This window comes from Muntiacus reevesi, chromosome 22 (assembly GCF_963930625.1).
Source record: "Muntiacus reevesi chromosome 22, mMunRee1.1, whole genome shotgun sequence".
Taxonomy (NCBI): domain Eukaryota; kingdom Metazoa; phylum Chordata; class Mammalia; order Artiodactyla; family Cervidae; genus Muntiacus; species Muntiacus reevesi.
This window is the reverse complement of record NC_089270.1, coordinates 31,628,386-31,652,770: the sequence shown is the minus strand read 5'-3', so window position 1 is coordinate 31,652,770 and position 24,385 is coordinate 31,628,386. Positions and strand designations below refer to the sequence as shown.

The window sequence follows — 24,385 nt, the reverse complement described above, 5'->3', positions numbered from 1 at the left end:
CAGCACTCATTTATGATTAAAACTCTTCAAAAAATGGATATAGAAAGAACCTACCTCAACATTGTAAAGGCCATATATGATAAGCCTACAGCAAACGTTATTCTCAATGGTGAAAAACTGAAAGCATTCCTCCTAAGATCAGCAACAAGACAAGGGTATCAACTTTCACCACTATTATTCAACATAATTCTGGAATCCTAGGTATAGCAATCAGAGAAGAAAAAGAAATAAAAGTAATCCATATCAGAAAAGAAGAAATAAAGCTCTCACTGTTTGCAGATGACATGATACTGTACATAGAAAACCCTAAAGATAGTATCAGAAAATAACTAGAGCTAATCAGTGAATCTAGCAAAGTTGCAGGATACAAAATCAATACACAGAAATCACTTGCATTTCTATATAATAACTGAAAAATCAGAAAGAGAAGTTAAAGGATCAATCCCATTCACCACTGTAACAAAAATAATTAAATATCTAGGAATAAACTTACCTAAGGAGACAAAAGAACTGTACACAGAAAACGATAAGACACTAATGAAAGAAATCACAGACTACATAAACAGATGGAGAGATATTCCATGCTCCTGGGTAGGAAGAATCAATATTGTGAAAATGACAATACTACCAAATGCAATCTACAGATTCAATGTAATCTCTATCAAATTTACCAATGGCATTTTTCACAGAACTAGAACAAAAAATTTCACAATTCATATGGAAACACAAAAGACCCCAAATAGACAAAGCAGTCTTGAGAAAGAAGAATGGAGCTGAAGAAATAAAGCTTCCTGGCTTCAGATTATACTACAAAACTACAGTCATCAAGACAGTATGGTACAGGCACAAAACCCAAAATATAGACCAATGGAACAAGATAAAAAGCCAAGAAATAAACCCATACACCTATGGGTACCTAATTCTTGACAAAGGAGGCAAGAATATACGATGGGGCAAAGATAGCCTCTTCAATAATTGGTGCTGGGAAATGAACAGCTACATGTAAAAGAATGAAATTAGAACACTTCCTAACACCATACACAGAGATAAACTCAAAATGGATTAAAGACTTCAATGTAAGACCAGAAACTATAAAACTCTTAGAGGAAGACATAGGCAGAACACCAATGACATAAAGCAAAGCAAGATCTTCTATGACTAACCTCCTAGAGTAATGGGGGGAAAAAGCAAACAAGTGGGAGCTGATTAAACTTAAAAGCTTTTGCAAAGCAAAGGAGACTGTAAGCAAGGTGAAAAGACAACCCTCAGAATGGGAGAAAGTAATAACAAATGAAACAACTGACAAGGGATTAATTTCCAAAATATACAAGCATCTCGTATAACTCAATACAAGAAAAACAAACAACCCAATCAAAAAGTGGGAAAAAGACCTAAACAGACATTTCTCTAAAGAAAACATACAGATGGCTAACAAACACATGAAAAGATGCTCAACATCACTCATTATTAGAGAAATGCAAATCAAAACTACAATGATATATCACCTTACATTGGTCAGAATGGCCATTATCAAAAAGTACAAAAAATAAATGCTGGAGAGGGTGCGAAGAAAAAGGAACACTTTTGCACTGCTGGTGGTAATGTCAATTGATACAACCACTAAGGAAGACGACATGGTGATGCGTTAAAAAGCTAGGAATAAAACCAACATATGAGTTGACTCATTGGAAAAGACCCTGATGCTGGGAGGGATTGGGGGCAGGAGGAGAAGGGGACAACAGAAGATGAGATGGTTGGATGGCATCACTGACCCGATGGACATGAGTTTGGGTAAACTCTGGGAGTTGGCGATGGACAGGGAGGTCTGGCATGCTGCGATTCATGGGGTTTCAAACAGTCAGACACGACTGAGTGACTGGACTGAACTGAACTGAACTGATGACCCAGCAATCCCACTCCTAGGCATATACCTTGAGGAAACCCAAATTGAAAAAGACCCATGTATCCCATTGTCCATTGCAGCAATATTTACAATTGCTAGAATATGGAAGCAACCTAGATGTCCATCGACAGATGAATGGATAAAGGAGTTGTGTTACATATACACGATGATATATTACTCTGCCATAAAAAGGAACACATTTGAGTCAGTTCTGATGAGGTGGATGAACCTACGACCTATATTATACAGAGTGAAGTAAGACAGAAAGAAAGATAAATAGTGTATACTAACGCATACATACAAAATCTAGAAAAATGGTAGTGAAGAATCTTTACAGTGCAACAATGGAGAAACAGGCATAGAGGGTAGACTTATGGGCACAGGGAGAGGGGAGGAGAGGGTGAGATGTATGGAAAGAATAACGTGGAAACTTACATTACCATATGTAAAATACATAGCCAATGGGAATTTGCTGTATGGCTCAGGTAACTCACACAGGGGCTGTGTATGAACCTAGAGGAGTGGAATAGGGAGGCAGATGGGAGGGGATATATGTATACCTATGGCTGATTCATGTTGAGGTTTGACAGAAAACAACAAAATTCTGTAAATCAATTATCCTTTGATAAAAAATAAATTAAAAAATAAAAAAGATGATTTTATTTTTCCTATCTAAGTTGTTGTGCTCTAGATTAAGTACTTCTTATAGGAGTTGAAGAAGCTAGAGGTATTTGAAATTAGAGGTGCAGGAGTATGAAGTAGAGGACTGCAAGTTTGTAAAAAGATAATTTTGAAGTTCTTCCAATAGTTCAGAAGTGATGGAAGTGGAAAAGAAATTCAAGTCATTTGGATTTATGAGTTCAGAGACTTGAGGCTAGGTGTGGATTATCCATTTGGATGTTGAAATTGACCAGAGTGAAATTAAGAGTCAGATAGAGAGGTCTATTTTGAGCAGATGCCTACTACCTCAGCTAATGTGGGTGGTGTCCAGAGCCCAGAAGTTATTAAGAGGGGCAATATATGGTATAATTAGAGGTATGAGCCTAAGTACTAAAAATATTAGTTTATATGGTTATGCTATTGTGCAACAGAAATTGTTGGATGAACACAAATATTTGGAAGCTTTTAAGTGGTAGTTGGAAGAATCTTGACTTAGTATGAGAACCAGAGAGAAAGGGCAATCACTTGAGAGGGTTACAGTGAAGGCATGCATTAGATAGAGACATCTGGACTCATGTAAGAGGATGAGAAAACATTCTGTGAAACGTTGAAGGTGTAGCAATATTTTTGATTAAAAAAAAAACAAAACAAGAAAGACTAAATAGAATAAATTGAGAAAAGGGGTAGTAGTGAGGTGTTAAGCCCAGGGGGAAGACAAAGAACTGTATGAGGAGAAGAAAGCACAGGTCTTATGAGAAAGAAGCAATGTAGAGGGAAAGATAGGTGAGTATTAGGGGTTTTCACTCGTGCAGTACAAGAGGGTTCATGGAGTGAGGAAGTAGAGGATGCCATGCTTTATGACTCACGACCCTGGTATAAAATTTAGCTGATAGCAGGCTAGCCTGATGTTCTGGGCAAGGTCTATGTGGTATAAAGATCTATGTATCAACTCAAAGGTAGCCATTAAAAATGATGAGTATATTAACATGTGGTCACTGAAAAATATATAGTCTTAGATGGAGAAATACATAATTTTTAAAACACTATTTTGTCAATTTCATTAAGTACATGTATGCATATATACAAAAATAGGAAGATAAAAATAGTTGTAAGTCGATACAATTGTGTGCCCTCATCTTCTTGAAAAGTATTAGTTATAATGTTCTTGTAGGTTTTTCTAAAGTGGAATAAATAAATCATTCATTTCCTGTAATGAAAAAAAAAAGCTTTTGTTCTGTAGCCTACTTTTTTTTTATATGGCAATTCTATAAAGAGGCTTTGGTTTAATGTATTTGTCTTTCCAATGGTTCCCTTTTCACATTCAGGTTCTATTTATTTCTCCTTTCCACTTTTAAATCCTTCTTTTCTTCATTGTGGGTTTCAACCAAGCATTAACTTCCTAACACTCTTTCGCTAAGGATTACTACTTGTAGGACAAACACTAAAGGATTATTAAAAATTTCCCAAGAATTCACTAATCTCCACCTAGATCTAAGCAGGAAGGTATGAGTTTGAGTTTCATAAGAAGGCACTTCTTTTGAATACAGATGAAGCGTAGTTGAAACCATTAGGAAAGTAATCCTATGTGTTTCTGAAGTTTGTCCTCCTGAAAATACTTAATAGGGGGGATATTTGAACAACTTTTGTGGAGAGTACTGATGTTTGGTGGGAGAGAGGGAAGAAAGTTCTAACTTTCTTTGGAGATGCCCTTGTCATCTCCAAAACTAAATTTTAAGTAAAAGTTGGGACATAGATTCTGACAGTGGAACAAAATGTATACAAATAGAACTTCATGGGAAACCTTTGACATCTGGTTAGCATGCTCACAATTACATAGCTCTGTGACTTAAGTTCAAGAATCTTAAGTGGTTCAGAATGCAGAACTAAGCAGAGTACTTGAAATATACTTTGTTAAATTATGACTTTGGAGTGATTTTGATATTTTCTACTGTCAGCTATAAAGTAGCTTTAACAATAATATTCCCAGTTGATTGATTATAGAGTTCTCCAACATGTTATGGTAAAATATATTGTTGTTCTTTAGTTGCTAAGTCATGTCTAACTCTTTTGTGACCCTGTGGGCTATAGCTCACCAGGCTTCTCTGTCCATGGGATTTCCCAGGCAAGAATACTGGAGTGGGTTGTCATTTCCTTCTCCAGGGGGTTCTTCCTGACCCAGGGATTAAATCTGTGTCTCCTGCGTTAGCAGGCAGATTCTTTACTATTGAGCCACCAGGGAAGCACACAATATGCTGTAAATAAAATGAATTGGGACTGTATTCATTCTTAAAGCTATCAAGTGAACAACAATTTGATTTACCTGGTACTTTTCAAGATAAATTAATATTACTCATTATGAGCTATGGAGTTAAAGAAACTCTTGATAAAGGTGAAAGAGTAAAGTGAAAAAGCTGGCTTAAAACTCAACATTCAAAATACAAAGATCATGGCATCTGGTCCCATCACTTCATGGCAAGTAGTTGGGGAAACAATGGAAACAGTGACAGTCTTAATTTTTTGGGCTCCAAAATCACTGTCGACTGTGACTCTAGTCATGAAGTTAAAAGACGCTTACTCCTTGGAAGAAAAGCTATGACAAACTTAGACAGTGTATTAAAAAGCAGAGGCATTACTTTGCTGACAAAGGACCATATTATCAAAGCTATGCTTTTTCCAGTAGTCATGCACAGATGTGAGAGCTGGACAATAAAAAAGAGCGAGCCCCAGAGAACTGATGCCTTTGAATTGTGTGCTGGAGAAGACTCTTGAGAGTCTCTTGGGTAGTAAGAAGATCAAACCAGTCAATCCTAAAGGAAATCAAACCTGAATATTCATAATAAGGACTGATGCTGAAGCTGAAGCCCCAATCCTTTGGCCATCTGATGGGAAGGGCCCACTCACTGGAAAAGACCCTGATCTGGGAAAGATTGAGGGCAGGAGGAGAAGGGGATGACAGAGGATGAGATGATTGGATGGCATCACTGACTTGATGGACATGAATTTGAGCAAACTGAAATGGCAACCCACTCCAGTGTTCTTGCCTGGAGAATCCCAGAGATGGAGGAGCCTGGTAGGCTGCTGTCTATGGGGTCACAAAGAGTTGAACATGACTGAAGCAACTTAGCAGCAGCAGCCAAGAGATGGTGGACAGGCAAGCTGGGCATGCTGCAGTTCATGGGGTCACAAAGAGTTGGACACACCTGAGTGACTGAACAACCAGTACAAGCTATATTATATATTATTTCTCTTCAAGAAAATGATAACTATAATTTCATCAGAACAGTGGTATTTGCGAAATGCTGACGATAAACACAAATGCTAAGACTGTATAAAATCTTAATGAAATCTTAGTGCGTGTGCACATCAGCTGTGCTCTTACCAGTTTATAATAATATACTTGGCACTTTTCAAGCAGTTTGAAACATTCTCTGAATTTGAACTCTCTCATTCAAGAAGAAAACCTCACAACATTGTGAGGTAGATAGGTTAACGTTCCATTTAAAAAGTTAAGGGCAGTTGGGAGCAACAATATAGTTCTCTTAATTGTCTGACATGATTACATTTCTCTCATTTCTCATTAGCCAGAGTTAAAACTTTCAAGCAAGAAAAATATTAAAACATGTAAAAGAATGTTCATTGTAAGCGTTCACAAAATCATCTTAATCAAAACTTCAGTTTGCTGCATTTTAGTGCACTTCCTGTAGTTTTGTTTATAAAACAGATCTCCTAGTTGAGGCATTAAAAAGAGCAAAGTTCAAAGCAAACACTTTTTGCTTTAGCAAGATCTGAAATCTTTTGCTGCTCCTCATTTTAAAATATGGTATAGATTCTTGATTTACATCACATAAAGGCTTCAATTAGAAAGTTTAGTGTGGGGGGATGAGAAAGACAATGGATATTGTGTAGATTTGCAGGGGAAACTTTCCATGGATTATTCTGACCTGCCAATTTAACTAGCTCTACAACTTCACCTACATTATTAAAATTATCCTTCATTTCCTTAGATACAGTTGGATATAGTTTTAAGTGGTATTATTTATATTAACCATAAAGCTGGTTTGGTTAAATGACATACTTTGCCAAACATGATGTGAGTTGAACTTTTTTCCTAGGAGAAACACTGGTCTAGCAATAATCATTTCATTCCAGTGACTTCTAGAATCACAATATCCCATCTAGTGAACATGCATAACACATGACTGAACTGGGTGAAAGAGTTCCTGCATTCTCTTCCTCTACTGATTATCATCTAAAGTATTTCCTGGGGAATTTCTCTTGGCTTTGAATTCTTGAAAAAGAAGTTCCATATAGATAATCTCTTAGATCCTGTCCAGTTCTAACAGCTATAACGCTAGCATTAATTTCAATAATTTGTAACAAGCTCATTTTTCACTTCCATGATGACATGAACAAATGCTTTGCACACATCCCATCTCTGTCAAATAAATAGATGAGCAAAGTATCAAGTTCACTGGATGATTGCTATTAATGTATTTTTGCTGTTAGTGTTATTGAATCAAGAAGATTTTCCTGAGAGGTGGTTAGGCATCGCAAAATTTTTTGTTTCAATCTTGTTCTAGCATTAAAACTTAACCCTTTCATCCACATGGCACCCCAAATTCCATCAAGATTCCACAGGAATTATGTGCTGCATCATTTACTGTCAACTGAAATGGTTTTGACCTGTCTTTTTAAAAACAATGAGTCAGACGAATTATAGAGTTGTTATTTTTTTTCCTATGAAAAGATGTGTGTATTATTATAGTATTCACAGCATGCAAGACAAAGTCCAGGCTTTTTTTTAAACCACAAAATATTGCAAAATTCACAAAGCAATACTATTGATAAATAAAAATAACACTGTAAAAAACCCACTTCTTTATAATTTTAATGCATTTGCAGCATCATCTGTACTAATATCATTTTGCAGTAATATACTTTACATTTTTTGACCAAGTTTTAAACATTCTTTGATTTTTCAACTTTATTATTTTACAAGAAAGCTTTACAACAATGCCATGAGTTAGATCACCCAATGTCCCATATGGTAGATGGAAAACATGAGGAAAAGCTATTGCGTGATCCCCATAATACCACACAACAGATCAGAATCCAACTAAAAATATATATAAATCTAAATCTATTTTTAAAATCTACTTTTCCATTTCTTAGATTTATACAGTCTATTACATTTATTTCTCTCACATGTGTCAAAATGCCATTGGGCTGAAGTAAATTAACTGTATTATAATTTAAATACATATATGTAGTTTCACAGATACTTATATGCAAAGAGTTGTCACAGTCTTCTGAAATAAAAATATAGGTACACAAAAGCACATATCCATCCAATCTAGACAGATTTGTTTTCTTGTGTCTACCAAAGGTTGTGTTAGGCTTTACTATAAAGAAGGTATGTTATCAATCAAACACATTTTGAATATGCTAAGTATTTTCCAAAATGCTTTGGCTGTATCTCTACATATAAAAGGAAGTATAAGGATTTAAATTTTTATTCTGTTTTTTCTGTTGATATTTAGTTGCTAGGAGTCATCAGCTCAGAAATTTGGTGATCTTTTGTTTTCAAAAGGGAAGTATGTATGGATAACCATTTTGTGTTTATTATATCTTAACATTTATATTAAATGACTAGGAGTTTTTTAGTTACATTTATCTTGTTTACATATATATTACATATAACATACAATCATGCAAATTTAAAGTTTCAGTCATTAAAGAAACTAAGAGACTAGATTTTTCTTAGATAAGTCAGAGCAACAAGTCTAGAATTTGAGGTCTCATGTTTGGTACCTGAGTGTGAATCCAGCTGCATCTCTGTGGCCACAATCCTGATGACAGATGACCAAGCATCCTATGACTACTTGGGTATGAGCAGACTTGGTTATACATACATTACTGAGGCATACAAAACTGATTTTGAAAACCTAGCAATTCACCTAATCTTTTACAATGTAATTTAAACTATTCTGAAATCAATTACATGATTTTAAAGAAGCAAAGTACAATTTTTAAATAATATATTGTTTCATTGAGTCCAAAGCACATTAATAATAATTCATAGCAGCTAATCCATATATGGGCTTCCCAGGTGGCTCAGTGGTAAAGAATCAACCTGTCAGTGCAGGAGATGTAGGTTCAATTCCTGGGTCAGGAAGATCCCCCTGGAATAAGAAACAGCAACCCATTCCAGTATTCTTGCCTGGAAAATTCCATGGACAGATGCCTGGCGGGTCCATGGGGTCAGAGATAGACACAACGGAGCATGCACACACATAGTCCATATTGAGAGCCTGCTGGGTAGACACTGTTCCAAGTAATTTACCTATATGAATGCAGTTAATCCTCATAATGATATGAGGTGGGTACCATTTTTATTCTCACTGTAGAGATGAAAGTGCTAATGCAGAGATGTTAAGGACCCATAGCTTGTACATGGCAGAGTCAACATTCAAGCTCAAGCAGTCTGATTCTAAGTCTGTACTCTCTCCCACTAGACCTGGGGCTGGTTTAAGCCCCAGGCCATTCACTCATTAAACAAATTAAGTTCATTTACTTTAAAACTCATAAAGGCATTCCTTCCCATTATAACAAACTTTTATACAGTGTATAAAATATGCCAAACGATGTGCCAAGTACTTTGCACAAATCAGATTTCCTAACCTGACATTCTAGTAGACATCTGACTTGTCAGAGAACTGAAGACTTAAAGCACTGTATATGATAGAAGTATATCTAAATGATAATTGGATGTCTCATTTCACCAAAAATCTAAAGAGTGTTTGTTTTGTTAGTAATCATTTGAAACATCTCTGATAGCCTAGGTTCCACTGGTTCTTTTTATCCTCCTTATACCCATGAAAAAGTGCTCCCAAAAGTTGTCTCCTTTTCAATCTAGCTTCGAATGATGTGTGAATGGCAAGATACTGTTAAAGAATAAGCCAGAAATGCTATTAACAATACAACATGCATCCTGAAGCTAGTACTGATGTATATAACCCCATGTTAATAGCAAGTTCAGATATATTTAAAGACCTTTTAAATAGCAATTCTCATGGTTAATGATAGTGCTCTGTATTTTGTAAACCCAGGTTAGAATTCAAGTTATATTGAAAATCTCACACTGCTCCATTCAAGCCATTGAAGGTCCAGTAATCAGTCCTAGAATGCTGGAGCCCTGAATCCTCAAGGATGGTTGCTGTTTGAGTTTTTGCTAGATGAATCCCAAGTGCTCTAGGTACTACATGAGGTAAGATTTTGAGAGACCTGGCAGCTCCTCATATTCTGTCGAAAATAATGTTCCCATCTTCAATGGAAGGAAACTATATATAAATATTCATCTGATTAATAGGATCACAATTTCCCATGTGAGTGAGGAGTTGGTGCTACTGTCATTTGTTGTGTCTTTTTCTCTTAGGGTAGAGAAAGATTTCTGTCACATGTACACAAAGTCCACCTCATGATAGTAGATTGCTCTGCCTCTGAAGGACTTCTTGACATTCAACAAAAGAACTGATCCAAATCACAAGAATACAAATGACACACAATATGCAGGAGTTTTAGCTCTATGTGTGATGGATAAAATTCAGGGTCAGTTCACACTAGATACCAGTCTTGGAGGCAATCCAGTCTCGATACTGAGACACTCTTGTGTAGACCCCAGGTTTTTTGGGAAGAGCACATGATTGTCCCCAACTTACTATACCAACTAGGTACCAGATTTCATGATTATCATAAACCAGAGGTCCACCAGAATCTCCCTAGAGAAAAAAACAATTGAGATTGTTAACACTAATTTAATTCAGTAGGACAATCACTACAATCATCTCTCTTCCAGAAACAGTTACATAGAACATGCAACCAGATTAGAGACAGATTATATGATGGTTCTCTCGACTTAGTTAAAATTTTGTGCTAAATTATTAAGTAAATTATTTTCCAGAAAGACCAATACTAATTTATATGGAATGGCTACATTATTTATGCTTCAGTATACATATATTTTTTGCTAGTTTTATTAGACACTTTAAGCATTTATCTAAAATATTTAATATGAGGTTGATATTTGTACATTGAAAAAAATGGCAACCCACTCTGTAGTACTCTTGCTTAGAGAATCCCGTGGACGGAGGAACCTGGTGGACCGCTGTCCATAGCGTCGCACAGGGTCAGACACACTTAAGCGACTTAGCATGCATGCATGCATTGGAGAAGGAAATGGCAACCCACTCCAGTATTCTTGCCTGGAGAATCCCAGGGACAGGGGCGCCTGATGGGCTGCCGTCTATGGGGTTGCACAAAGTTGGACACGACTGAAGCGACTTAGCAGCAGCAGCAGCAGCAATTTTCTGTGATCTCTTCTGAGTATGTTAGCTCTTGACTATTTTATGAACCTACTCTGGCTTTCTTTTCTTTCACTTACCTATTTCTACCTTATGTTTGCTTTCTGAATTTTATATAAGCCTTCTTAAATCTTTTTTGGATGAAAGAAGATTATGCAAATAAATAGATGCAAGTATCGAGGTTAAAATTGTGGTCTCCGTAGTAGAACTGCCCAAGTTTCAGATCCAGCTCTATTAATTACTTGTTGTGTGATCTCAGGTAAGATACACAGGGTAAATGCTCTGTGCCTCTCCCACTTGCTTCATTTGTTTTTTCTTTTATCAACTATTTATTGAATTCCTACTATGTGTCACAGGGCTTTCCTGGTGACTCAGATGGTAAAGAATCTGCCTGCAATGCAGAAGACCCCTGGGTTGTGAGGATCCCTGGGTTGAGAGTATCCCCTGGAGAAGGGACTGGCTCCCCACTCCAGTGTTCTTGCCCAGAGAACTCCATGGACAGAGGAGCCTGGGGACTACAGTCCAAGGGGTTGCCAAGAGTTGGACACAATTGAGCTACCTAACATTTCGCTATGTGTCTCAGGCATTTTGATGGGCATTGAGGATTCAGTTCAGTTCAGTCGCTCAGTCGTGTCTGACTCTTTGTGACCCCATGAATCGCAGCACACCAGGCCTCCCTGTCCATCATCAACTCCTGGAGTCTACCCAAACCCATGTCCATCGAGTCGGTGATGCCATCCAGCCATCTCATCCTTTGTCGTCCCCTTCTCCTCCTGCCCGCAATCCTTCCCAGCATTAGGGTCTTTTCCAATGAGTCAACTCTTGGCATGAGGTAGCCAAATTGGAGTTTCAGCTTCAATATCAGTCCTTCCAATGAACACTCAGGACTGATCTTTAAGGATGGACTGGTTGGATCTTTTTGCAGTCCAAGGGACTCTCAAGAGTCTTCTCCAACATCACAGTTCAAAAGCATCAATTCTTCGGTGCTCAGCTTTCTTCACTGTCCAACTCTCACATCCATACAAGACCACTGGAAAAACCAGAGCCTTGACTAGACGGACCTTTGTTGGCAGAGTAATGTCTCTGCTTTTAAGTATGCTATCCAGGTTGGTCATAACTTTCCTTCCAAGGAGCAGGCGTCTTTTAATTTCATGGCTGCAATCACCATCTGCAGTGTTTTTGGAGCCCACAAAAATAAAGTCTGACACTGCTTCCACTGTTTCTCCATCTATTTTCCATGAAATGATGGGACCAGATGCCATGATCTTAGTTTTCTGAATGTTGAACTTTACACCAACTTTTTCACTCTCCTCCTTCACTTACAATGACCAAAAATGAACTGTCCCTATGCTCATAGAGCTTGACACTTAGGATAAGAAAAAGCAATATGAAATAAGCCTACAAAAATGCAAATGACAACTGTTATGAGTGCTATGGAGACATACAATAGGGGGATTTGACTAGTCAGGGAGGTTAGGGATATTTCCCTTGATGAAATGCAATAATCTAATAGCTGAAGGAAGAGGAATACATCATGAAAAGTAAGGTGTGAATGAAATGCGTTTTAGACAGAGGGAAGCATGACAAATGCTCTGTGGCATGAAGCAGCATAGCATATGCCAAAGCCTGTGGAAACAGGAGACTGGAGAGAGGACAGCAAGTGGGCAAGTGGTACATAATGAGGCCATAGCAGGGAGGAGAGACTATTCTACATAAAGTCCTATGGGTCTTTTTAAGAAGTTTTTATCATGAGATAAAGATAAAGATAAAGCACTGAAGATTTAAGTGTTTTAAGGAGGGGGTTAACATGATCAGATTGCAACCTGTTAGAAACCATCCTGGAATTCATTCGACTAATGCACTACAGGATCATAAGAATGAATACAAAGACATAAACTGGATAGATAACGTATGTGGGAGGGGGTCAAGGGACAGGAAGGGGAGGAGAGGTTGAGAGAGGATAGAAAGGCAAAAGATGGTGGAGAGACATTTAAGGAAGTAAAATCCATGGGATGAAGTGGTTATTTGATTATGGGAAAAAGAGAAATTAGAAGGGTTTCTAGCCTTTGGCATATCTAACAGAATGAAAGGGAATGTCATTTACAGAAATACAAAACAGAGTAAGGTTAGTTGGGGAGAAGAATCAGCAGAATCAGGTACAACATGTGAATGTGAAGTGCCTTTGTAATATCCAACTGGAGCTGCCAAGTAGGAATGGAATAGATAAATCTGGAGATCAAAAGAGAGGATGGGGATAAAAGTAAAATTTTATATAGCGTCTGCAAAAAAGATGATAATTGAAGCTATGAAAGAGAATTAGATTCTCTGGGGAGAAAGTATCGAGTGAAAAGACAAACAGGCATAAATTAACATGTAATGGGTGGGGTTAAGAGAAGGACATTGAAAAGGAGATAGAGAAGGAGCAGACAGAGATGCAAAATGAAAATTATTACAAGCCAAGAGAAGACAGTATTTCAATAAACAGGGCGTGGTAAGCACTATTAAATGTTGCTAAGAGGAAAAAAGTGAAGTGAAGTGAAGTGAAGTCGCTCAGTCGTGTCCGACTCTTTGTGACCCCGTGGATTGTCGCCCACCAGGCTCCTCCGTCCATGGGATTCTCCAGGCAAGAATACTGGAGTGGGTTGCCATTTCCTTCTCCAGGGGGAAAAAAGACTCCCTCAAATTGCTGATGGTCATTAATGATTCATTGAAAACATTTGGAAGAGAGATTTTGATGAAGCGATACGGCAGGAACCATATTGAAACAGTTTGAGGAGTTAGTGAGAGATGAGAAAATTGCTACAATAAACATTTTCTCAAATATTTGATGGTAAAGAGATACAATGAGAGGCTAGTTGGAGGCATTATGGGTCAAAAAAGAATTTGCTTTTCTTTTTTTCCCATGACTTGAGAGATCTGAATAGGGAATTTAGCTACAAGAGAAATGTTGACTGTGGAAGGAGAGAGACTGTAATTGCTAATGTATGCATGCTAAGTCACTTCAGTTGTGTCCAACTGTTTGTGACCCTATGGACTATAACCTGCTTGGCTCCTCTGTCCATGGAATTCTCCAGGTAAGAATACTGGACTGAGTTGCCATTTCCTTCTCCAGGAGATCTTCCCAGGGATTGAACCCTCGTCTCTTACGTCTCCTGCATTGGCAGGTGGGTTCTTTACCACTAGCGCCACCTGGGAAGCCCAACTGCTAGTGTAAACTTCTCCAAAAGGTCAACAAGAAGAGGAATCTGAACAGTGGGGAAGGGGCTATCCTTAGCGAAGGGGCAACTTCTCTGTAGTGACCTAAGCTGAAAGTGGATGAAAAGGGTCCACATGAAGGCAGATCTACAATATTTGATGCTCGGAAGATGGGGAAATTCCCTACTATGACTTTTACTTAACTTTTTTTTGTTTTTTGAAAATTCAAAACAGAATCATCAGTCAAGAATAAATGGGCAGAAAAAACTGGAAGTTAAGCAAAGTGGAGAATGGTGGGAGAATTCAGAGAAAGGTAGATTTAGGAAAAAGCAACAAACATAGTGAGGTCGTCAGCTTTGTTATGTGGAACACGCACTGGAGCCCTGCGTTCTGTTGTCTTTTTCAGGAGCATGTGGCTTCCCAGATGCAGGCAGACAGAGGGTCTGAATAACTGAGCTCTTCCAGGTTTGGAACGTGTCAGACATAAACACTGGGAAGACAGAACATCAAGTGGGCTTGGGGTATGCAAAAATGTTTAAAAATGGTCACAGTGAAATCTAAATTGGACAAGTGAACAATGGAAGAAAGGAAAGAATTAGTGGACTGTGAAACAGCAGAGAAACTGTGCTTTACAAGACTCTGAAATTGAAGAAGGGTGGCATTCAGCCAACAAATACTTGTGCCAAGACTGGTTGAGGCATTCATAAAACAGAGGTAAATAAAATAGATGCTCTAAAATGAGTGCCTTCGTGGAGTTCACTTTCTAGGCTAGTGAAACAGTTAAATAAAATATATTGTGTGTTGAATGGTGTAGGTGCTAGAGATGAAAATAAAGCAGAGAAGGGACACAAAGAATATGTGTGTAAGTTGTGTATGTTAGGCAGTGAGGATTGGTAGGTTGGATTATAACAGTGTGACCAAAGAAAGAGAAGTAGTTGAAAATCAGGCAGAAAGGACTGAAGATAGTTGTTAAATAGGAAGATTTGGGAATTTGGTGTCATTGGAGATGGAACAGTTTTTGATGACAAGGTTCAACGTGTGGCCCTAGGAATAGGCGACTGAGGAGGAATGAAGGTCCCTGGAGGTTGAGATCTAAGAACTAAGGATCCAGCATTTAAATGAGTTGATGACAATATTGCAGAAATCAGGATGAAGGTGAAATCTATTTTAGGCATCAAAGTCATGAAAGAATGAGTGGAACAAAGTAGAGAGATTAGGAGTTAGGGGGATAAAAACAAGATACATGAGAGATGATGATACAGCTGAATAAAGAGCTCTTCAGAGGAGAGGTTCCTCTGTCTTTTGATTACAAATTTGCTTAAGAAACTAACAATAGAGCATAAGAGGTTGTCTGAACCAGAAACTGGAGCAAGAGACTAATTTTCTAATTTGTAAATAGTACTACGTCATGGTACTATGTCAATAGTACCATGCAAGATGGACACAATAAAGGACAGAAATGGTATGGGCCTAACAGAAGCAGAAGATATTAAGAAGAGGTGGCAAGAATATACAGAAGAACTGTACAAAAAAGATCTTCAAGACCCAGATACTCACGATGGTATGATCACTCACATAGAGCCAGACATCCTGGAATGTGAAGTCAAGTGGGCCTTAGGAAGCATGACTAAGAACAAAGCTAGTAGAGGTGATGGAATTCCAGTTGAGCTATTTCAAATCCTAGAAGATGATGCTGTAAAAGTGCTGCACTCAATATGTCAGCAAATTTGGAAAACTCAGCAGTGGCCACAGGACTGGAAAAGGTCAGTTTTCATTCCAATTCTTAAGAAACACAATGCCAAAGAATGCTCAAACTACCATACAACTGCATTCATCTCACAAGCTGGTAACATAATGCTCAAAATTCTCCAATCCAGGCTTCAACAGTACGTGAACTGTGAACTTCCAGATGTTCAAGCTGGTTTTAGAAAAGGCAGAGGAACCAGAGATCAAATTGCCAACATCAGTTGGATCATAGAAAAAGCAAGAGAGTTCCAGAAAAACATCTGTTTCTGTTTTATTGACTATGCCAAAACCTTTGATTGTGGGGATCACAATAAACTGTGGAAAATTTTGAAAGAGATGGGAATACCAGACCACCTGATCTACCTCTTGAGAAATCTGTATGCAGGTCAGGAAGCAACAATTAGAACTGGACATGGAATAACAGACTGGCTGCCCAAATAGGGAAAGGAGTATGTCAAGGCTGTATATTGTCACCCTGCTTATTTAACTTATATGCAGAGTACATCATGAGAAATGCTGGGCTGAATGAAGCACAAACTGGAATCAAGATTGCCGGGAGATATATCAATAACCTCAGATATGCAGATAACACGACCCTTATGGCAGAAAGTGAAGAACTAAAGAGCCTCTTGATGAAAGTGAAAGAGGAGAGTGAAAAACTTGGCTTAAAACTCAACAGTCAGAAAACTAAAATCATGGCATCTGGTCCCATCACTTCATGGCAAATAGATGGGGAAACAGTGGAAACATTGACAGACTTTATTTTGGGGGCTTCCAGAATCACTGCAGATGGTGACTGCAGCCATGAAATTAAAAGACACTTGCTCCTTGGAAGGAAAGTTATGACTAATCTAGAGAGCATATTAAAAAGCGGAGATATTGCTTTGCCAACAAATGTCGGTCTAGTCAAGGCTACAGTTTTCCCAGTAGTCATGCATAGATGAGAGAGTTGGACTATAAAGAAAGCTGAGCACCGAAGAATTGATATTTTTGAACTGTGGTGTTGGAGAAGACTCTTGAGAGTCCCTTGGACTGCAAGGAGATCCGCCCAGTCCATCCTAAAAGAAATCAGTCCTGAATATTCATTGGAAGGACTGACTGAAGCTGAACCTTCAATACTTTGGATAGCTGACATGAAGAACTGACTCACTGGAAAAGAGATACTGGGAAAGATTGAAGGCAGGAGGAGAAGGGGACGAGAGAGGATGAGATGGTTGGATGACACCACTGACTCAATGGACATGACTTTGAGCAAGTTGTGGGAGTTGGTGATGGACAGGGAGACCTGGCATGCTGCAGTCCATGGGGTTGTAAATAGTTGGACATGACTGAGTGAGTGAACTGAACTGAATTATGTCAATCTTATTATATTAAATGAAATGATGTATAGAAAGTGTTTAGCATTGTTTTTGGATAATAAACACTCAATATAATATTTTTTATTATCTTTGGTTATTCAGGTAAACTGATTTTTTGGTAAAATTCATATCATTTTTTTTTCCTCTCAGGTAATCACATAGGCCCAAATTAGAAATCATTAGTGGACACTTTCCTTTTAAAGTGTTGACCTTGACTTTGGACTTACCTTACAGGCATCTACTTTTCCTTCCATGAATCCGGCACATAACATTCCTGAAGTTACCATGCCGTCATACACATCCTTTCTGTTACACACCTCGGAGCTTATGGTTTCTACCCTGGCTTGCCGTAGTTTATTTTGTGTTGGTCCTATTACACAAACAAGTGAAAAAACAAAACACATGTTCTTTGAAAACAGCTATATCTAAGACTCAGAAGACACATGAATTGTATATTCTTAGGAGTGAAAGCATTAGATTTTTTATTATTAACAATTGCCTAATTTTATTGTCTGTGGCATAACTGTCTACATGCAAGGAAACAATACACATATATGTGGTCGTGGTGGTTTAGTTGCTAAGTCGTGTCTGACTCTCACGTATTTGTGGACCTTCAAAAGTTCTTGGAACCCTCAAAACTACTCACAATATTGTGTGTATATGACTCTTTTTCATGAGGAGAGAGTTTATCACACTGAGTTTGTCCAACTTCACATTTTTCTACATAAGGAAGCTGAGGCTCAGAGAAGTTCATTGATTTTCCAAAATCTACTCTAAAGTATAAGCCAGGATACAAACTGCGCAGGTCTGTTTGCCCTGCTCTATGCTACACAGTGTTATTTCAGAATGTCTCAAAGCATGAGAAACAAAACAATTGCTGAAGATATACCAACAATATGACACCAGCAGAGAAGAAGGCCGATAGTTAGGAGGAAAAAATACTGCATAAGTTGGTCTCAACACATTCACAAACCACTTCCATGTTTATGACCATTGTATGTCCTCATTAAAATTAGGAAGAATTTAAACCAAAAAGAAGCATATGAAGTATATGCTAGCCAGGAGTGTTAACATCTTGCAAATATACAACTTGTAATAATTTACTTCCTTGTACTCCCATACCATTTTGTTCCTTCTTAGAGTACCCAAAACAGTCTGTTCATCTTATCCATGTTATTGAACTCTCCTCTTCCCCACGACTGCCCCAAATAATTGTGAACTCCTCAAGGACAGGTATATGATCCCTTTTACTTTTTTTACTTTAACACATAGCACCTTGTTCTTCTTGGAGCCATACTTTCCTTCTCCAGGGGATCTTCCTGACCCAGGGGTCGAATCCCCCTTCTTGAACTGCAGGCAGATTCTTTATCATCTGAGCCACCAGGGAAGCCCATACACATTAGAAGCGTGAACATTTTAATGAAAAGTCTAAAGAGGTATCTCCTAGATGGCACATTAGATCCCAAGATAAATTTGTACTAAGTAAATTGCATTGAACAACTCACCATCATCTACAATGGATCCAAATCCTGTGACAAATACACCTGTTTTAGGTGGCAACTTTATGGATGAATCTGGGAGGCAAACGCGCTGAACTACATTTGAAAAGTCAACTCGGGTTGCAAGCTGAACCAAAGCAATGTCATTTTCATTTGTTTCTCTACGGTAATTTTCATGAATGATAATTTTCTTCAAATTTCGTTGCACTGTGGGTGGTGTTATAGTTATACCAAAAGTGACAATCCATCTATTTGGGTCTTTATTTCTGCAAAAAAATAAAGAATAAGATTAGTAATACTTAACTGTATCCTTTAAAAACAGCTAAGACAGTATTCTCCCCAACTATTGGAATTATGTCCCTGAAAAATTCCTATAGCGAGAGAATTTGCAATTGATGGCCTTATGTAAAAAAGAGGTTAAAATACTGATGATACAAGTGAGAGTAGAGTAGGAAAGCTCTTAAAGTATTTCATAAGCTCTAAAATTTAAAAGAATGCAATAGCTAAGTGGAATTGCATGCTGCAGTTGGAATAATTATAATGGGTACTATACAATTAGTTTCTCACATTTTAATTCCCTGTTCATTAGAAACTCTTCAAATTTGATTTTTTCTATAATTTCAGTGAAGTGTATAGAAATTAATTTTGATCTGTTTTGGACATTATCATCCTAAGAGGCATTTCCTTCTGTATGAGACATTCTCTCCATTCTTATTTTATGATTTAACCTTTTGACTCTTGTTTACTGGGTCTTATCTTGATCTTTGAGACAAAGTGTAGTTTGTCTTCTTCACAAACTCTCATGTGTATACAGGATTATTTTTCCACCCAGTGCCCATACCCTGCCCCAATACTCAAGGGCTAAAAGCAGCCTTAACTCATTGTTGTGTTGTTAGAGCTCCCACTACCCTTTCATCTGCCCTGGTCAGTCCCTCTTACTATTTTTGAGGCTCTCCCTTAACACAGATGCTTTTCTCTACCATGAGATTACACTACAAGCAAATTCTGCATCCTTCTATCATCTCTTTGCTCCCTGTTCTACCCTAGAGCTCAGTTGCCTCTTTGTCTAATCAGCCCTTTCAAGAATGACTGAAATATATAGAAACTTGAATTCTCTATGTAAAGGAAAATTATGTAAAAGGAAATTACACATAAGAGAATTAAAAAAGGGACTTTCCCTGTTCATGCAGGATTACTGTGTTGGTGAATCATAAAGTTTTAAGTGTAATGAAAACCTGAAAGATCAGTGGTTTTCAAAGTACTCTGCACTGCCCCAGGGATGAGCAGGCGGAGCCCAGGGGCCAAGGCATTGGGGTCTGGGGAGGGCTCCTTTCTCAGCTGCTCTACTTATTTGCACTTTAAAGGAAGGTTTAATTCAAAGCTGAAATCTTAAGGATGAAGCATTCATTTGAAAACTAATTCTGGAAGCTACAAAGACTTATGTTACTTCAGTCCTTAAGGATCTTGTAAACCAATTGTGTAGACAAAACAGAAATACCTATCTCTTCATGCATAAAAAACCAGAAAGGGAGACTCAAGTAATAGGCACAGTTCAGCATGCTTTGCAGATAAGAACACTGAGATTCAGAAATTAAATGACTTGGCCAGGTACATGATGTATTCAGCTGGTTAGTGTCAGAGACCAGGTCTCATGATATCCTGTCAAGAACTTTTCCATATATACACTTGTTTCACAAAGACTGGGATCATTTTTCACAGGCATAAAGGTACTAACATTTGTCTTGAATATGATTTTAAAAATAAAAAGTATTTCTGTAGGAAAAAAAATAAAAATTTTAAAAGTATTGGGATAATTGTGATATTGTCTTCAAAGTACCCGTCTTTTTCCTTCACAAGAGTACACTTCATTATGCAACTATATGAAATTATATCACATGCAAAATTGATCCCTTCCTCTCCAAGATCACCATTTCAAGCTCTTTATTATTATTGGCAAAAAATATGCTATCACATTTCTCATATTGAAAAAAAAACCCTCTTTAGAATCCACAGCCACCCTGACTATCAAATTTCTCTGCTTGCATTCATTTAAAAACTCCTTGAAAGTGGGGTCTAAACTCACTACATCCAATCCTTATCTTTATTTTCTCTCTTAAATTCATTCTCACCTCTATCACATCATCACACTTTCTTTTATCAAAATCACCAGTTATCTCTGTTTTATCAAACTCAATGGCCAGTCCCTGTATATGTCTGCCCATACAGAGAAATGAAACTGGACCTGCTAGAACCCGTATCTCAATCTATATAGCTTGTATTCTTCACTAAATAGTTAAAGACTTTACATTCTGAGCTTATTTCTTTTCAATTTATGTAAGCAAATATCAGTTATAAATTTTTTAAAAATGTATGAAAAATGGAGGACTATATGAGCATGAAACAATCAGAAAGCCTTGAAAAGTTAGTGAGACTCAAGTTTACCTAAGCATGATGATATTACCGAGGTTGTAAATATGTACATGTGAGTCCCTTTTCTCTTTTTTCATGAGACAGTGACAATCACCTTAAATCCATTAGGTCATTCTCATTACACATCTGCTCCATAAATAAAGGTGTAGGCATCTTAGAACAATTTGGGTGTTACCCTTAGAAGTTTGACCAAGCATCACCTAGACTCACCAAGAGTAGTTTCTTCTGAAAAGGGGTGTGAACAGTGTCGTTGGCCAGGACTTTATTCAGAGCTTTTGTTTTTTGAGGGTTTAAAAGGAAAAATTCTCTGTACCCTGATGTTAAAACCTCAGGGTAAAAAGATGGTGTGTCCCTGATCTTGGGCAATAGCGTGCCTGTGCATGTCTGTGTATGTGAAGTGACATAGCTGAGTGTTAAGAGTTACAACTGAAAGCCCAAGCAGAGAGCTCTTTTCAGGTTTTATATGACCCATCTTCCACACTGTGAGGGCAGTGATATAGGTTGGTAGATCTCTCCCACCATCCACACACCTCTCTAGTTCAGAAAAGCCCACATGAAATGAAGTAAAAGTTGCTAAGTCATGTCTGACTCTTTGTGACCCCACGGATTATACAGTCCATGGAATTTTCCAGGCCAGAATACTGGAGTCGTAGCCTTTCTGTTCTCCAGGGCATCTTCCCAACTCAGGGATCCAACCCAGGTCTCCTGCATTGCAGGTGGATTCTTCACCAGCCCACATGGTTCTTGGATAATTGGAAAGAACAGCTTCAAAAATGATACCTTTGATTTTTTTTCCCTATAAGTGGTGGTGGATGTTGATAGTTGGAGGATAAATGAAATAATGTTTTAAAAGTGAAAGTGGCTGAATTCTCCTTAAGTATGCAGAAGAGTTTAAATTTGTACAAGTATAACAGTCTTTAAAATAATTTATGATGTAGTAGAAAAAGATCACATACTTTCACGATGTTACATACAAGGAAACAGATGGTATGAGCCACAAGAATGGCTCTTTGGTTTGGTTACCAAACCAAACATGATATGTATTGAGAGAAGGGTGAGGGGATGAATTCGATTGGGGCCTGGAGCAGCCATAATGCATTTAGGGGATAGCGTCCATGCAGAGTGGAATAGAGGATAATTTGGTGAGATTGGACTCTTCCCAGGCACTAAATTGATGGTAATTAATAACTGAGTAAGCAAGACTCACAAAAGCGCTAATAAACTTACCTGCGGAAGCAGTGAGCGGCCGTGAGCAACCACGTGTTACTGATGAGGCTGGCCCCACACTGATGGCCAGCCCCTATGAGCTGGAGGCTGGCCTGCCATGGCCACTCCCCTTCCAGAGCTGCTTGGCTTCCTTGGATAATTCTTTCTGCAGACGCAAATGCTGGTAATGGCGTGAATGAAGGTGTCATCCTTATTCCACAGCCTGTCACAGAAAGAAGTGTTACCTTAAAACGAGGGGGAAAAACCATATCCTGATTGGCATTGGGTGCAGATGCTTAGACGGTCCATTGAACCTGCTGCTCTTTAACCCATTTCTAGCACTCAGTCTCTGGGGTTATTCTCTAGGGGTGCTACTATGCCCAGAGAGGTTCAGAAGAAATATTTACCAACATTTCAAGGTATCCAAACCAGAATTAACTTCTGCCTCTATACGGAGCATATAAATAGATAAGTCGATAGATAATTTAAGAGCATAAAAATGTGTGGATCCTCCGCTGAGAGTTTTCGATACATGTGTAGCAAAATACTTTTCAAATGAGAAAACTCAGCTGGGGGAAATAGAACATAAATTACTGGAGGTAACACAGTTGGCAAGAGACAGAGTTGGATATTGGAAGGATTAGAAGGATCTATGTCGAAATTTATATTCTTACTACTGAGAGAGTGCAACACTGAATGTCAGCCATGATTCTGACTTGACATAAATCTGTACATTGTCTTTGAAAAGCCCTGAATTTTAGCCATCTTAAACATTAATGACTATCTTGTTTTTCTAAAATTTAAAAAGACTAGTTTGTTTTTTTTTTTAACACATTCTGGTTCCCTGATAACAAATTCTCAGTTGGTTAGACTTCAACCCTAAATAATACCTGAAAGTGTATTAGTATACTTTATTAATGTGCCTGTTAATTATTGTTTATATTTTTATTAACAATACACTTTTTTAAAAAGAAGTTTTATCCAGAAACGGATTAAAAAAATAGTGCCTGAAATCATATTTATAAATTTATCATAATTCCCTCAAGGTTAAATAGCTTAAGCTTAAGATGACCATAAAATTGAACACATAGAGTTTCTCCATTAATATGGTGCCACATCAGTAGAGGCTAATGCTTCCTCTCCCAATTTCCCCTAAAAGTAAATGTGAAGGTAATAATAATAAAAATAATATCTACTAGTTATGATCCAGACCCTGTACATAGTGTTACATACACTTGCCCTAATTTTAACAACTCAATTATCTCTCTATGTTATTAGATGCTATTATCCTCAGAATGAAGATGAAAAATTTGATTCTATGGTATTACTCAAAGGCAAAAGGAACAAAATCACCAAAAATTAAGGAAAGATAAGAAAAAATATATACATTCTGGAGGTAATTTTCAGTAACTTCAGTATTCAGTGGGTTGATTTAAAAAACAACTTCTTGGACTGCCCAACCTATTTCTTTGAATCAGAACTGTGTGGAGAAACCAAAAATTCTGACAAAGCCACTGATATTGTAATTTCCTACCTTTCTGCCCTATAACAAAACACTAGAAGAAAGTGGAATGATATGTGTACAGTCATTTGAGAAAATTTATGATCCAAGAATCCTATAAAACATTAAGATAAAGGCAATGGAAAGAGATTCTGATATATGCAACTTCTCAAAAATACACCATCTATGTAGTTGTCTTACTGAAAAATAACTTAAAGATACAGTTTAGCAAGCAAAAAGGTGAATCTAAATCAAGACTCAAGAAAAGGAAATAGCTAAAGTATAACAAGAGACTTTAATCCTGAAGCTGAAGTTCTGATACTTTGGGCACCTGACGCGAAGAGCTGACTCACTGGAAAAGACCCTGATGCTGGGAAAGATTGAAGGCAAAAGAAGAGTCAGAGGATGAGATGGTTAGATAGCATCTCTGACTCAATAGACATGAATCTGAGCAAAGTCCAGGCGATGGTGAAGGACAAAGAAGCCTGGCATGCTTCTGTCCTTTGGGTCACAAAGAATCAGGCATG

At 37.7% G+C, this 24,385-nt stretch overlaps 1 protein-coding gene across 1 annotated transcript in view; it reads right to left on the bottom strand.

Annotated features, from left to right (window-relative positions):
- Positions 1 to 10,182: 10,182 nt before the first annotated feature.
- The window catches only part of LOC136152753 (transmembrane protease serine 11F-like), a 41,651-nt gene continuing 27,448 nt past the window's right edge, over positions 10,183 to 24,385 (bottom strand). The window contains exons 7-10 of the mRNA XM_065914130.1: positions 22,379 to 22,580; positions 18,728 to 18,987; positions 17,450 to 17,592; positions 10,183 to 10,341 (exon numbers count right to left, since the gene is read on the bottom strand). Of these exons, the coding sequence (XP_065770202.1) occupies positions 10,183 to 10,341; positions 17,450 to 17,592; positions 18,728 to 18,987; positions 22,379 to 22,580 (764 nt within the window). The remainder of the gene's footprint in view (positions 10,342 to 17,449; positions 17,593 to 18,727; positions 18,988 to 22,378; positions 22,581 to 24,385) is intronic.